The sequence below is a fragment of the Xenopus laevis genome, chromosome 9_10L (genome assembly GCF_017654675.1).
Source record: "Xenopus laevis strain J_2021 chromosome 9_10L, Xenopus_laevis_v10.1, whole genome shotgun sequence".
Taxonomy (NCBI): Eukaryota; Metazoa; Chordata; class Amphibia; order Anura; family Pipidae; genus Xenopus; species Xenopus laevis.
Genome location: NC_054387.1, coordinates 16,617,555 through 16,633,305, shown reverse-complemented (window position 1 = coordinate 16,633,305; position 15,751 = coordinate 16,617,555). Strand labels below are relative to the sequence as shown.

The window sequence follows — 15,751 nt, the reverse complement described above, 5'->3', positions numbered from 1 at the left end:
GGTCAGAGAGACAGTCTGTAAATCTGCTGGTGGAATTTAGAAATGCTATTTAAAGGACATTTACACCTTAATTGTAAATTGTTCCTTTGCACCAGAATGATACCTACACAGGCTTACTGCGTTCCCCTTTCAGCATCTGCACAATGTGATCCCTGGTTTCTGCATCTTCATAGCACACCGTGTGTTTCCCAGAGGTCTCAGCGCTCTTTACAATGGACGCATTTCTACGAAACAATGCATGTACAGTCACACTATCTGCTCAAACAGTACAGTGTCAGATGGAAAATGGTTGGATTATTATGGTTACAGTTCACCGGTAGTTAAATAAGTGCACATTGGACATACCTGCTTTAGACTTTTGTGATCGGACAGGCAGCCAATTATTTAAAGAACATAAATGCATTGGGCTGAAGATTGTTAGGACCCTTCTTCCTTAGCCTCAAGGCACAAGAGCCCCCACAAGAGAACATCTGGCAGCTGCCAAATGTGGCCCCGAGAAAATTGTAGCAGACTAGGGATTATTTCAGATTTTGTAATCCAGACAGAAGATTTACCCTGTAAAAAAAACAGCCCCCAGCTATACCTGAGTATATTCCAGTGGATGTCAAAGTAGATCTGTGTTGAGTTGGACAGTTCCCCGATCATTGCATCTCGACTGGCTGGGCTAATGGTCCACAGGAGGCTGGCGTTGCTCTTTATTTTAGCAGTAACAATGTCTTCGGGCATGTAGTTGACTATGAACTGCATCGCAGACTGAAGTGGTAGAAAGACACAGTTTAGCACAAGGACAGAAGGAATTATGGAACTGTAGAACCAGATATTGCCAGTACTCACCGGGTGAAGTGCATATCTGTAGGTCAGTTCATTATAGGCCACTGAAGAAAAGGGCACAAGGTTCTGCTGCTGGGCGCTCATGGTGAACAAGGGCTATAAAGCAAGAGATTATCTTCATGCACGGAGAAGGCCCACTATTTTGACCAACAGTTAGTAAGAATACTGTCTGAATCTGTTTCCTGTCCCTCCAAATAAGGGAGGAATTCTATCAAATGTAAGACGGTTAGAATCTAGGGCAAGGGTTCAGCTTTGCACACTCCACCATTCTAGAACAGCAGTGCTTTAGAGAATTCCAGACAGCATGAGATAGAACAGCAGCATGATATACTGAAATAAGTCTAGAACATTGGGAAAACCCAGCAGAAGTCAACATCATCTAGAACCCAAGAGCTATACAGCAGAACATTAAACCAGACCAGATCAATGGAGCTCAACAGAACAATATAGAAGACCATCTTAATCTACATCAAATAAGTCAAACACTACTTATATCTATCTTAAATGGACAATCCAGTAGACCATAGCAGTCTTCACGAGAAGAATCAAAAGCAGCAGACTAATTTAGAACATAGTGGTCACACAGATTTTTTTTTTAGGCAGTTTAATGAGAGAGAACTGTATGAGTGTTGCTGCCTCCTAATCAGCATTCCGATCAAACTGATATGATCACCACAATCGATTGGGCAAAAGTGCAAACTGGGCTGAATGATCATGTGATTTGCTTCATTGAACCTTATATAAGGTCATTCGCTAACCCAGACTTTTTGAACCTGTTAGCTGAGGCATTGGTGCAACTTGGCCATCCTTTTTTCGCTGCAAATTGTGCAAATAACTAGCTGCTTAGTCTGATATTCAAGAAGTTGGCTCATGTGGTAAACCTATTCTGTAAAATAACCATAAACAGTCCATGGCCTTACCTCATAGCCACTGATACTGATCTTAATGGAGACATCTAACGGCTGATTGGTCACCCCTGCCACGGATTTCACCAATGACATGAAGAGGAGCGGGAACCAGATAATGCAGATCAGGGCGAAAATAATGACTCCACCCATGCCGTATTTGACAATCTTTTTCTTCTTCTGCCCAGGTGGCTCTGGATATTTCTAAAAGAACAAAAAACAGAGAGGACTATCCATCAGTTGCACTGGAAATTCCAACTGCACTGAGCTCCAATGCCAGCTGATCAGAAAACAGTCCGGTGGGGAGGTTGGATATTGGTGATTATTGCAGGCGGAGTCAGGCTCGGATTTGTGGCAAGGCCACAAGGGCCCTTTTAAGGCGGCATGATTTCACTGGTGGCATGGCACTCAGCCACATCCTTTTCCTAATGCCTAGAGGACTGGGTGCACGACAAATTTCTCATTTACTTGCCCGCGAGCAGTTCTCAGTGCCGATGGGGACAGGGGAAAGTGTGCTCGCATACGCCCTGGTGTTGGCAGGGGGAGCGGACAGACTGTGTCTGGCTTAGGGACCAGAAATAGAAATCTACCACTTGGCAACGTGGTATTTATGTTAACAAAAGTGCAACATATCCCTTCAGCCTTTGTACCTTCTCAGACTCTCTCCAGCATTTCATGATAAAGATATTGGCGTATAAATCCTCAACGCAGATCCAACTGGACAGGCTCAAGGTGGTGTCTGTCCAAATCCAATCCATCACAGCCCTCATCTCTGTTAGAAAGGGAACCATCCGGAATCTGCAAAAAGAGAATGTACAAGGCAGATATATATAATCCAATTTCTGCATTCTGAATCGAACATCTTTTCCTGTACTCCTGCGCCATAGCTGGTGATGGTTGTGTTACGCACACATGTGGCTATAGATACAAACAGTAATACAACAATAAAGCTTTTGAACAAAAATGAAGGACGTAAAAGCAACATGCTAAACGTTACCCCTGGAAAAGGAAGAGGTTGATGCAGTTGTAACTCTTGGTCAGAAAGTTGCCCAGGACACGGTTAGGATAGCCGCACTTGATTTGGTATGCAGAGAGGCCGAAGTACACGCATTTCACAAAGTACCACAGCTGGGCAACCTGGTTTGTATTGAACCTTCTGCAGGGGTGCAAAGGAGTGGGGGTAACGGGAGATAATGAATGGGGTTGGAAGAAAGTAAATAAATGAATAGTAAAAGGCTCAGCAAATTAATATCATTTTAACGTTTGTAAATAGTCATCAATTCATTTTTAAATTCTTAGGACAAGAAGAATCCGACTGCACAGAGCCCTAATCTCAACCCAACTGGAACCCCAACTGTGAGCCAGGCCTAATCCCCATCAGTTCCCAACATCACTAATGATCTTGTGGCTGAATAGAAGCAACTCCTAGCAACAACGTTCCAACATCTAATGCAGGGATCCCCAACCTTTTTCACCCATGAGCAACATTCAGATTTAAAAAGAGTTGGGGAGCAACACAAGCAGGGAAACCGTTCCTGGGCGGTGCCAAATAAGGGCTGTGATTGGCTATTGGTAGCCCCTATGTTGACTCTTCATCTACAGGAGGCTCTATTTGACAGTACACCTGGTTTTTATGCAACCAAAACTTGCCACCAAGTCTGGAATTAAAAAATAATCACCTGCTTTGAGGCCACTGAGAGCAAGATCCAAGGGGTTGGAGAGCAACATGTTGCTCACGAGCTACTGGTTGGGGATCACTGATCTAATGGAAACCTTCCCACAAGAGATGGGGCTGTTATAGCAAAAAAGGGAGGTCTGTACAGATTGGGTTTTTCTCAGATGGGAGGGGAAGAACCTCATCTCAACCAAACTAAACCCTCATGGGATGAATTGGAACCGCAATTGTGAATCAGACCTGATTCCCAACATTAGCACCCAACCTCAATAATGCTCTTACACCCAGCAACAATGTTCCAACATCTAGTGGGAATTAGGGAAGAGCATGGAACACTATTTGTACCAAGCACATTTTGTAATGCTAATTACATTTTCTCTTGATAAAGTGCATTTTATAATCACAAAGCATCTTGAATACCAATGGAGTCATATGGAAAGAAGTAGATGAACTAGACCAAAGTGGAAAATACAGTAGAAGAGCTAGAGAGTCCAGGAGAAATGCAGATTCCATAGGCCTAGGGAAATGAGCTGAAGCCACAGGCTTTTTACCTTTCTGTTACCCCGGGGAGGATGAAAAACATCCAGAAATGGATCCCAAACACTAGGACCACCTGGAAGACACACTTCCCAAACATGGTCTTGCGTAGGTAGATGGCCCTGTCCACTATCATGGTACCAAACTGCAGGAGGAGCATAACGAGAAAAGCTTCCGGCACTTGATCATCCGACAAAGACTCTGTGATATCTGCAGCAGCCGAGTGTTTCTGTGGGGGCACAGGATGACAGAGGCACATCAATCATGGCAAGAACAATAACAATAACTGATAATTGCCATCACTTATCAAGCTCACGTTCCTACTGAAGCTGACCCCCACCTCTACATGACTATAGGCATCACTCCCAGTCATCAGCTATACATTACAATCCTACCTCTCCCCGGCTGTTATTTCCAGGGTCACCTACATCTGCCGACAAACATTACCAAGTGATGCTAAGGTCCATCTACATTTGGTAACAAACCTTACTACCTTACTAAGTGATGCCAAGGAGTGATGTGCGGGACTACCCAATATCCGCGAGACCCGTGGGTTTACCCGCACGTCAGGCGGGTTCGGGTCAACCTTGCTGTGCTGTTTGCAACATTACACCATCGGCTTCTGGTTTTATAGGTGCGCGCCTGCCCTACCCCTCCCTTTTTCTGATGTCATTGGTGGGGTGGGCGAGTGCGGGTCTATAAATAGAAGGCGTAAGTTGGTGTGGTGCGGGTTGAGTTTTTCTCGACCCGCTCATCACTAATGCCAAGGTCCACCTACATCTGGCTTCAGAGAGTACCAAATGATGCTAAGGTCCACCTACATCTGGCTCAGCTCTAGACCATTATCATTTTCCATAAATACTCCTTTTTCCATCTATATCAGCTATAGGCATAAACTGGCCAGTCATGGGGGTGATTCAAGCAACACCCTAGCTTGCGTATGGTGAGATAATATTTAAGAATTCCATAGGTTTTGCAAAGTGACTGCATAGAATATTCTTACCCCAAATGCCCAATACCCGAAGATGACAATGATGAAATTGATCGCGTCAACAAGAAACATGATGGCGTAGACGTCGCAGACAGGACTGTACTCTGGATGTATAATGTCGTAGAAGAACTGGCGTATGGGCAGGTAGATCTGAAGTGCTCTGGTGTTATAGAAAAGACACTGACTTGAGGCATGAATGTAAAACCCAAGTATTGGCTGTTTCATATAAAAGTGTGCAGAGCTTCCTTTGTGCCCACAGAGCAATCCAGTCTGGACATGCCCCAGTTCCACTTGAAACTCCATCCACTTTCCAGCAAGTTCTACCACTTTAAGTGTCTGTTATTTCGGAACCATCCTTCCTAAACTGGGGCCGTTTGGAGGTTTTGTGTCAACTAACAATACACTATGCCATAATACTGTACTGGGAAACAGTTAGGCACCTCTCTCCCATATGTATAAATACAAATATACAGAGAAGGAATGTTCTGGGCCCACAATAAGCTATACCCTCATACTGTACTGTCTAAGGGAAACAATATGGCACCTCATTCCCATATGTATAAATACAAATATACAGAGAAGGAATGTTCTGGGCACACAATAAGCTATACCCTCATACTGTACTGTCTAAGGGAAACAATATGGCACCTCCTTCCCATATGTATAAATACAAATATACAGAGAAGGAATGTTCTGGGCACACAATAAGCTATACCCTCATACTGTACTGTCTAAGGGAAACAATATGACACCTCCTTCCCATATGTATAAATACAAATATACAGAGAAGGAATGCTCTGGGCACACAATAAGCTATACCTTCATACTGTACTGTCTAAGGGAAACAATATGACACCTCCTTCCCATATGTATAAATACAAATATACAGAGAAGGAATGTTCTGGGCACACAATAAGCTATACCCTCATACTGTACTGTCTAAGGGAAACAATATGGCACCTCCTTCCCATATGTATAAATACAAATATACAGAGAAGGAATGTTCTGGGCACACAATAAGCTATACCCTCATACTGTACTGTCTAAGGGAAACAATATGACACCTCCTTCCCATATGTATAAATACAAATATACAGAGAAGGAATGTTCTGGGCACACAATAAGCTATACCCTCATACTGTACTGTCTAAGGGAAACAATATGGCACCTCCTTCCCATATGTATAAATACAAATATACAGAGAAGGAATGCTCTGGGCACACAATAAGCTATACCTTCATACTGTACTGTCTAAGGGAAACAATATGACACCTCCTTCCCATATGTATAAATACAAATATACAGAGAAGGAATGTTCTGGGCACACAATAAGCTATACCCTCATACTGTACTGTCTAAGGGAAACAATATGACACCTCCTTCCCATATGTATAAATACAAATATACAGAGAAGGAATGTTCTGGGCACACAATAAGCTATACCCTCATACTGTACTGTCTAAGGGAAACAATATGGCACCTCCTTCCCATATGTATAAATACAAATATACAGAGAAGGAATGCTCTGGGCACACAATAAGCTATACCTTCATACTGTACTGTCTAAGGGAAACAATATGACACCTCCTTCCCATATGTATAAATACAAATATACAGAGAAGGAATGTTCTGGGCACACAATAAGCTATACCCTCATACTGTACTGTCTAAGGGAAACAATATGGCACCTCCTTCCCATATGTATAAATACAAATATACAGAGAAGGAATGTTCTGGGCACACAATAAGCTATACCCTCATACTGTACTGTCTAAGGGAAACAATATGACACCTCCTTCCCATATGTATAAATACAAATATACAGAGAAGGAATGTTCTGGGCACACAATAAGCTATACCCTCATACTGTACTGTCTAAGGGAAACAATATGACACCTCCTTCCCATATGTATAAATACAAATATACAGAGAAGGAATGTTCTGGGCACACAATAAGCTATACCCTCATACTGTACTGTCTAAGGGAAACAATATGGCACCTCCTTCCCATATATATAAATACAAATATACAGAGAAGGAATGTTCTGGGCACACAATAAGCTATACCCTCATACTGTACTGTCTAAGTAAGGGAAACAATGTGGCACCTCCTTCCCATATGTATAAATACAAATATACAGAGAAGGAATGTTCTGGGCACACAATAAGCTATACCCTCATACTGTACTGTCTAAGGGAAACAATATGGCACCTCCTTCCCATATGTATAAATACAAATATACAGAGAAGGAATGTTCTGGGCACACAATAAGCTATACCCTCATACTGTACTGTCTAAGGGAAACAATCCTTCCCATATGTATAAATACAAATATACAGAGAAGGAATGTTCTGGGCACACAATAAGCTATACCCTCATACTGTACTGTCTAAGGGAAACAATATTGTACCTCCTTCCCAAATGTATAAATACAAATATACAGAGAAGGAAAGTTCTGTGAACATAATCAGCTATACCCTCATACTGTACCCCTCCCTCCCGCTCCCATTTGCTTAAATACAAATACAAGAGCTAAATGCATAAAGTATACATTCATTTAAGATATTTAGAGCTTTAGTACATAGGAGGAAGTTACATTTTCATGGTAAGCTTCTTAGCTTTGATCCACTGCTGTTTTAACTTTTGCTTTATGGGCTGACGTTTCTTCTTGTGGTTCCATCTGAACCATTTCCTCTTTGTTTCTTTCTTTTGAGGGTTCCCTGGTGTGTAAAAAAATCATAAGAAATCACAGTTCGTTTCTTTGCATTTAGAAGCTCACATCTGTAGTACTGATAATTCTTTTTACCTTCAGTTGCCATCTGTGAAACTTTGCGTTTCCGGAATACATTCTTGGAGGGATTCTGATGCTTGAATAGGTGCCACGGAACCAGGCCCGAATTGTTGTCCTCCTCCCCTTTACTCCCGCGCTTTTTCCCCTTCTTGCCTTTCTTTTTCTTTTTGGACTCAGGCAGGGAAACCTCTTTGTTGTCCCAAAGTCCATGGTTCTAAAGAGGAACTTAATTTTATCATGTGTTGCAGATGGGTATTTTTGGGTGGGGAGGGTTGAAAGTGTATTGGATCTGTTAACCCATCTTGAAAAAGTAGCCCCTAGTGTTCATTGCATCGGAGAGTGTGATACTGTATCAAAGGGTGTGAGACTGTATCAGAGGGAGTAAGACTGTATCAAAGGGTGTGAGACTGTATCAGAGGGATTGAGACTGTATCAGAGGGAGTGAGACTGTATCAGAGGGAGTGAGACTGTATCAGAGGGAGCAAGACTGTATCAGAGGGTGTGAGACTGTATCAGAGGGTGTGAGACTGTATCAGAGGGAGTGAGACTGTATCAGAGGGTGTGAGACTTTATCAGAGGGAGTGAGACTGTATCAGAGGGAGTGAGACTGTATCAGAGGAAGTGAGACTGTATCAGAGGGAGTGAGACTGTATCAGAGGAAGTGAGACTGTATCAGAGGGTGTGAGACTTTATCAGAGGGAGCGAGACTGTATCAGAGGGTGTGAGACTGTATCAGAGGGTGTGAGATTGTATCAGAGGGAGTGAGACTGTATCAGAGGATGTGAGACTGTATCAGAGGGCGTGAGACTGTATCAGAGGGAGCGAGACTGTATCAGAGGTTGTGAGACTGTATCAGAGGGTGTGAGATTGTATCAGAGGGAGTGAGACTGTATCAGAGGATGTGAGACTGTATCAGAGGGTGTGAGACTGTATCAGACCATATTTAGGCCATGAGAATGTATAAGAGGGCACAAGACCACTTACTAGTAACAAATGACTGCTGGCTGGACATTAGGCAGTAATTGGGTAACACATCAGGAATATGTGGGTCAGTTCCCTATTAGTAACAACAGTCTGAGTCAGTGAAATTCCAGCAGTGCCCCAGAGGGTGATTGGCTTAGAATTTAATAAAGCTGCATTATACTTGACTACGATTGTATTCGGTTGGTATCTGTTACTAGAGTATGGATCAAATTTTGGCTTTTCCCATTATGTTGCCTTATGTGTTGCTAGGGTCCCACTTATCCTAGAAACAAGGCAGTGGTTCGAGTCATACTCTAGGAGATGACTCTTGGTCTTGAAAACTGCTTTTCATCTTAGCATCACCTTTATTAACCCTGGAGACATCTGACTGGACACAGCAGCTTTACCTTCAGAATAGATCTGTGCAAGAACAAAGCGAGAAGCTGGATGAGGTCGAAGTGCACGTAGCCGTCTTTCTTCTCAATGCCGATTATATTGGGCAGCTGGAAAGGTTTGTCCGCATTCATGTTCCGGTAGACGGTGGAGGTCCATGGGAAGAAGCCGAACTGGAATGAATACTTAATGACGACCGTAATCTAGGAAAGAAGTTCAGGGGATACAGTCAGCACATACAGCCTCAGAGACTTAAGTGGTTTTGTTTGCTCTGCTCTAGTTAATTATTCTCATTCTCCTATAGCCAATTCAGGCTGCAGCACTGTCATTGCTCCTTTTCATTAAATTTGGGTTTCAGAGTGGCACTCAAAAATGTTAAAGGGGTTGTTCACCTTTAAATTAACTTATAGTATGATGTAGAGAGTGATATTCTGAGACAACTTGGGGTTGGTTTTCATTTTTTATTATATGTGGTTTTTGAGTTATTTAGCTTTTTATTCAGCAGCTCTCCGGTTTGCAATTTCAGCTAGCTGGTTGCCAGGGCCCAAATGACCCTATCAACCTTGCATTGATTTGAATAAGAGACTGGAATATGAATAGCAGAGGCCCTGATTAGAAAGATGAATGTAGGGACCCGAAGGGTTAATTTCCCCTTTGGTCGGAGCCTCATGGCTGAGAGTGGGGTTTCCAGGGCCAGAGTTCTTGGATTGGTGCAGCATGGCTGATCCCAAAGGAAGCCACAAGGTGTCGCTGTGCACCAATATAAAAGGAGAATGCCATGTTCTCACACATCCATTTTGATTTGGATCTTGATTTGGGTGCAGGATGAAGTGATCGTTGGCTGGGATGCTGCAGTGGCAGACCTCAGGCTATGGAGACACACCATATGGCTGCTATGCCCTGTGTGGGCTTAGGGATAACTAGACCCTGATGTTCCGGAAGATTGATGCCAGACACTGGACTTCAAAGGCTCGTGCTATAGACAGTACTGGGAGCTACAGTTCAGCAAATGGATCAAGCAAGTGATGTGCTTGACTGGGAGAGTCTGGAGCCTATAAAGATTTCATCACTGTGGATGCCTGTCAGCTCTGTGTGAGACTACCCATCTGTGTGACTCCTTTGGGGTGAGTGTTACCAGAGGGAAGGGGTAGGAAAGGATAAGGATCCAGCGATCTCCTGTTTGGAGAAACAGGCAGTTTGTGTGCCTGCCACATGGGAGCAAGTACTTTCCAGCGGGAAAGTATGTGGGCAGGTAGCGCTACCTAGGACTGGTTATCTTTTGGGGACAAGGGATTGAGACTCTTGGGCTGCCAAAATGGAGTAGTGCGGGACTTTTCCGGGCAGGGAATTATCAGGACTGGACTGCTACAGGTTCCTAGGGTAGTGGGCATTTTTATAAATGAAAATGTAAAGTTTTACTTCCCCTTTAAATTTGCCTAAAAGTTATATTTGTTATATAATAAAGTGTGTGATTGATTGATTTGTTATCCTAATGGGGCCACCGCAGGTGTATTCCCGGATCCCATCAGGTGGAGGCACTGCCAGAGAAGCATTCCCATTAGCCTTTCATCTCACAAAGGGGACTCAGGAGTTGGCACCAGGGGGGGTTGGCCAAGTGAGCATTACATGAGTAATAAAAAGTGGCAATAACTATAAGTTTGTAGCCTTACATAGTATTTGTTTTTTTTTTTTAGATGGGGTCAGTGAGCGTCATTTGAAAGCTGGAAACTGTCAGGAAAAAGAAGGGAAATAATTCAAAAAGTATAAATAAAAAAAGGTGAAGACCAGTTGAAAAGTTGCTGAGAATTGGCCAATCTATAATATGATAAAAGTTATCTTAAAGGTGAACCACCCCCTTAAAAGCAAAATGGCACGGGGTCCCATACATCTTCATTAGCAGGCGCAACACCCCAAAGTACCCCAGTTATTAGTAGGGATGCACTGAATCCTCTATTTGGGATTCGGCCGAATCCCCGAATCCTTGGTGAAAGATACGGCCGAATACCTAACCATATCCGAATCCCAATTTGCATATGCAAATTAGGGACAGGAAAGGAAAAAGTGGAAAAAATTCTCCTTTTGTGACAAAAAGTCCCCACCCGCCCATAATTGACATATGCAAATTAGGATTCGGTTCGACCAGGCACAAGAATTCGGCCAAATCTGAATCCTGCTGAAAAAGGCAGAATCCCGAACTGAATCCTGGATTCTGTGCATCCCTAGTTATTAGTCTACTATCTGTTAGGGTCTCTGGCCAGTGGGCCCTAACAGCTGAGTAGAGTGGAGCCTCAATTCAGTTTGCCACCTATCTGGTAAAATATCAGCCGAGTTTAGAGCATGTATTACAAACAACGGAACTTCATGCAAGTTGGCCCCAACAAACCTGAGTATAAATGATAGCCAGCATCCAAAAGCGCTTGGTGGGTCTGGGCACAGAGAGCATTGCCCAGAGGAAGATTAGGATTGGCAGGATCAGGGAGAGAATAGAGGCTGACACCATGTGGTTCAGAATGATAACAAAATAGCAGAGCATTTCCGATTTGCAGACAATGGTGTCATACAGAGCGAAGCAGAGCCGCAGGGGGCGGGGCAACATCTGGTAAAACCTCTCCGATTGCTCCAAATCCTCATCATAATACATCCTGCCGGAAAGATGCATAACACACAGCTCAGTCCCCCTAAATCTAGGGCTCAATGCACAGAAAGGAATGTATAGAAACAATATTACAGCGGATATTCCTGCCTCCAGCACTGGCAATGCAGAAGAACAGTCTGAAATCATTGTAGACAACAGGAGTTATCCGTTATGTGTGTGGCGGTGGGATGGGGGTTGCAAATTTTTTACATATATATATATATTATATAAATATATAGTTGTCTGATGGCCAGATGTCCCCCCCCCCCAGAAACTTCCACCCAAAGCACAGACCCTGGGCTGCTTGTATAGAACATAGGAGCCTGATTATAGATACATAGATGACTTACATAATAGATTTAGATAAATAGAAATTAATAGACATCAAAGAGGAGACAGAGATACATAGATTATAGATTTAGATACTTCGATAATAAATACATGATAAAAATAGATAAATAGACAGCTGGATAGACAGATGAGTTCCATCAATTTAGCTGAGAATTGATGACCCTTTGAAACTGCCTCACCCTTGCTCCTCCCACACTCACTCACTTGTTGAGTAGGAGTTCACTTGCAGTCAAGAGTTCTGGGACCTCTGTAAGGGGCCTAAAACTTTTGTCTGCACCCAGGGATGTTTCCTCTGGCTCAGAAGACTCCAGGTCCCCTTTGGCAATCACCGTGCTGTAGGAGGGCGGGATGTCAGTCTTTGTGTATTCTGACGTCTCAACTTCACCGTCATACTCCTCATCCTCCTTGTGCTCTCCATGTGGATCTTGTCTGCAGTGGGCACATAATATGGTCTCATCCACAGTAAAGTGCTCTTAATACCAAACTGCAAACATCTCAAATTGACTTTACTAAAAAAAATAGTGGACAATACCGTGAATCCAGACTGTCAAGGGACGCTGAGTCGAATGCCAACATGCGCTTAGGGCCCCGAATCCTCTGGCCCTCCTCAGGTCCCAGAGATTCGTCAAAAGACAGTACCAAATCTTCCGTGGGGCAGCTGATGGATGGAATAATGGATTTGACTAAATGTTGAAGATACACCTCCCATTGGGGTCTACAGAAGCTCAAAAAGGTTATTTTTACCAAATATTTTATCGTCTTCATTGGTATATCTTGGAAATTTGCGTTTGTAAAACTCAAGTTTCGAAAAACAAATTGAGAGTGCCTTTTTCAACAATTGAGAAAACACAATCTTGAATTTTAATAAGGTGGTTCTAGGAGAAATGGGGACAAATAAATCCGGATTTCTAAAAACCCAGTATTAACCTTTCAATGGATACACCAAACAGTGCTGTGCTCTGATCATAAGAAGGCGACAGCCCCATTATCCTATACATACAGGAATATTCTGCAGAGTGATGTCACAATTACAGGTCTAGATGTTCAACCCCCATTGCTCAGTAGAAAGTTATTTACCTTGAAAGGAAACTGTCCTGGGATTGCTGGGATTCCATGCTTAGGAACTTGCATATCTCTAACTTCTTTAGCTGTATGGTTTCTTCTCCCGCAGACTCCTCATTCTCCTCACTGGTTAGTGTTTGGGTCCGAGAGAGCTGTTTTGCCTTGTAGTACTCAGCTATACTGCCCTGGGAAACTTCTTTTCCCTGCCCACACAAAACACATAGTCTAAGCAGCTACAAAGGGGGAACTTAATATCAAAAGAACACACTTTTATTATTTAAAAACGGTAACCTATCTGAAAGAAAATATGGTGTTCATTAGTTAAGGAATTGTATGGAGGAGATTCTGCTCCAAATAAGGAAGGGGATAGAGGACTACCATGCAATTGCAACAAGATCATCTATGACAATTGTGAAAAAAAAGTTCCATAATTGTAGTTTCCTCATTTGGTCATCTATACTTTATTTTGGTCACACATTAATATTTATGTATGATAGGTGGAAGCCTAGGAATAGAAAAGGCTTCGCACATCCCTGAGTTTGGTAAATAGCATGATCAACTCTTACTTTATCTAGGTTCCTCTGCAACATGCACCTCTCCATTCTCAGCACAGTTGCAACATCTATACTGTTCTTGCAGAAAGCATTTAGTGTCTCTATGGTGTCATCAGTGAGAGCTTGAATGAAGACCCATGAAAACTGGACAATATGGATGATTCTCTGAAAGATGTGGTCTGGGAAACAGAGCAAGGCAGTTAGCGTGGGGCTAGATCAATGCCAAAAGAGCAAAGACTGTTCTAAAACGTCACCTGGTCCATCTGCATTCTCCTCTTCTGATTCTATCTCTTCAGTCTCCTCTAAAGGTTCTTCTGGATTCCCTTTAATTGCAAGAAAATATGATACCAACCATCTCTTGTTTATTGAGCATTAGCTGGAATACCAGTGTGCTCTAGAATATTTCTACACATACATCTAGAGAATACAGAAATGGGCCATATGCACAAATATTATTTAAACACTTCAACATCCCCTTTGAGAACATTTTAAAAAATTATTTTTGTAAACCTTCCATCTCTTTGCGACTCTGCTCCCGCATGGTGTTCTCATCGTTCTGCCGCAGCTTAAGTGCAGATTTGGAACCTGCGGTCCAGGCTTCATACGCCAACTGAAAGTAATGCAGAAGGCCAAGAAATGTTTTCCTCTCTGTTTTTGTGATTTACTTGAAACATGGATTCTCCATATTCAACCATATTAGGGTCCTGGTACCTGAAATGCTGTTTTCTTCTTTGGTGGCTCTTCCTCTCTCTTTTCTTCGCGCATCTCTTCTTCCTCATCCTCACTGTCTGTGTCAAACAGGCTGTAACTCCCACTACGTACCACTGATGCAAATAGAAAATACTTAGAGGCAATAATGTAAGGCATGAGCCATCTTCACTTGCACAACATATACTACATGGTATATAGGAAATTCAAGAAGTTTAAAAACAATTCCTTAGGGGATTACGCTAATGCTCAGCCAGGGTCGGACTGGAGCATTGGCACCAAGGGCCCTCCTAGCAGTCTGAAGGGCCCCCTCTCGACTTCCAAACCTCTGTGCCCCCCACTGTACATGCCCAAATGTCAGCACACATGCATGAACGTCGGCTCGCCATGCACATTGCGGCACATCATATTTTTCTTTAGGGGGCAGCTGTTCAGGGGAGTGGGTCTGGGCCGGCAGTGACCCATGAGGGCCAGGGCCCACCAGATTTTTTTTATTTTCACTGGCCCAGTCTGACCTTGTGCTCAGTTTTTGTGCTCTCCAGAGTGTCATGGGGCAGGGATTCCTCTAATGCAGTGGGTCCCCAACCAGTGGCTCACGAGCAACATGTTGCTCACCAACCCCTTGGATGTTGCACTCAGTAACCTCAAAGCAGGTGCTTATTTCTGAATTCCTGGTTTGGTTGCAAAAACACAGTTGTACTGCAAAAAAGAGCCTCCGGTAGGCTGCCAGTCCACATAAGGGCTACTAGATAGCCAATCACAGCCCTTCTTTTGGCACCGCCAGGAAATTTACATGCTTGTGTTGCTCCACAGCTCTTTTATCCGTATGGCTCATGGGCTCATGGGTAAAATAGGTCGAGGACCCATGCTCTAATGTATGTGTACAGAAGGATTATAGAGCTCACTATACACTATACTACATAACATTCACACCCAGACACTCTACAGTTAGAAATAAGTAACAACACAAATTTAAAGTCTCCAATTTTTGTTGTTTCAGTGCAGTTCTATAGACTAAATAATTGTTTTTGGAGAGAAACGAAAACACATGTAGCAGAAGTATGACTTACTAGTGGTATGGGTGACCCAAGGTTGCCACCATTTCTTTTTTCCATCTTTTTTATCACTGTCGTCTGAAAGAAGACACATAAGTGTAATAGGTAGGGAGTGAATGGGGCATTCAGTACAAATGGCTACACAGTTTTAAGTCATATAAACACCTTTATTGTCAACGGAGTAGGAGCAGCTTTAAGGCCTATTGCTTTGAGTAACCTACTTGAAGTTTAATGTTTTGACGTTTCTACCTGAGGAATCAAGTATAATGGTTTGAGAAATCTAATATTTTACGAACTAG

The 15,751-nt window shown here is 42.9% G+C and overlaps 1 protein-coding gene across 1 annotated transcript in view; it reads right to left on the bottom strand.

Annotated features, from left to right (window-relative positions):
• The window catches only part of LOC108701777 (piezo-type mechanosensitive ion channel component 2), a 48,480-nt gene that overhangs the window by 1,656 nt on the left and 31,073 nt on the right, over window positions 1-15,751 (bottom strand). The window contains exons 35-54 of the mRNA XM_041575822.1: window positions 15,468-15,530; window positions 14,401-14,513; window positions 14,200-14,299; window positions 13,944-14,012; window positions 13,702-13,868; window positions 13,151-13,338; window positions 12,606-12,731; window positions 12,278-12,502; window positions 11,471-11,729; window positions 9,102-9,290; window positions 7,747-7,945; window positions 7,537-7,660; window positions 4,952-5,099; window positions 3,963-4,177; window positions 2,734-2,892; window positions 2,387-2,534; window positions 1,752-1,940; window positions 835-927; window positions 584-753; window positions 108-224 (exon numbers count right to left, since the gene is read on the bottom strand). Of these exons, the coding sequence (XP_041431756.1) occupies window positions 108-224; window positions 584-753; window positions 835-927; window positions 1,752-1,940; window positions 2,387-2,534; window positions 2,734-2,892; window positions 3,963-4,177; window positions 4,952-5,099; window positions 7,537-7,660; window positions 7,747-7,945; window positions 9,102-9,290; window positions 11,471-11,729; window positions 12,278-12,502; window positions 12,606-12,731; window positions 13,151-13,338; window positions 13,702-13,868; window positions 13,944-14,012; window positions 14,200-14,299; window positions 14,401-14,513; window positions 15,468-15,530 (3,061 nt within the window). The remainder of the gene's footprint in view (window positions 1-107; window positions 225-583; window positions 754-834; window positions 928-1,751; window positions 1,941-2,386; window positions 2,535-2,733; window positions 2,893-3,962; window positions 4,178-4,951; window positions 5,100-7,536; window positions 7,661-7,746; window positions 7,946-9,101; window positions 9,291-11,470; window positions 11,730-12,277; window positions 12,503-12,605; window positions 12,732-13,150; window positions 13,339-13,701; window positions 13,869-13,943; window positions 14,013-14,199; window positions 14,300-14,400; window positions 14,514-15,467; window positions 15,531-15,751) is intronic.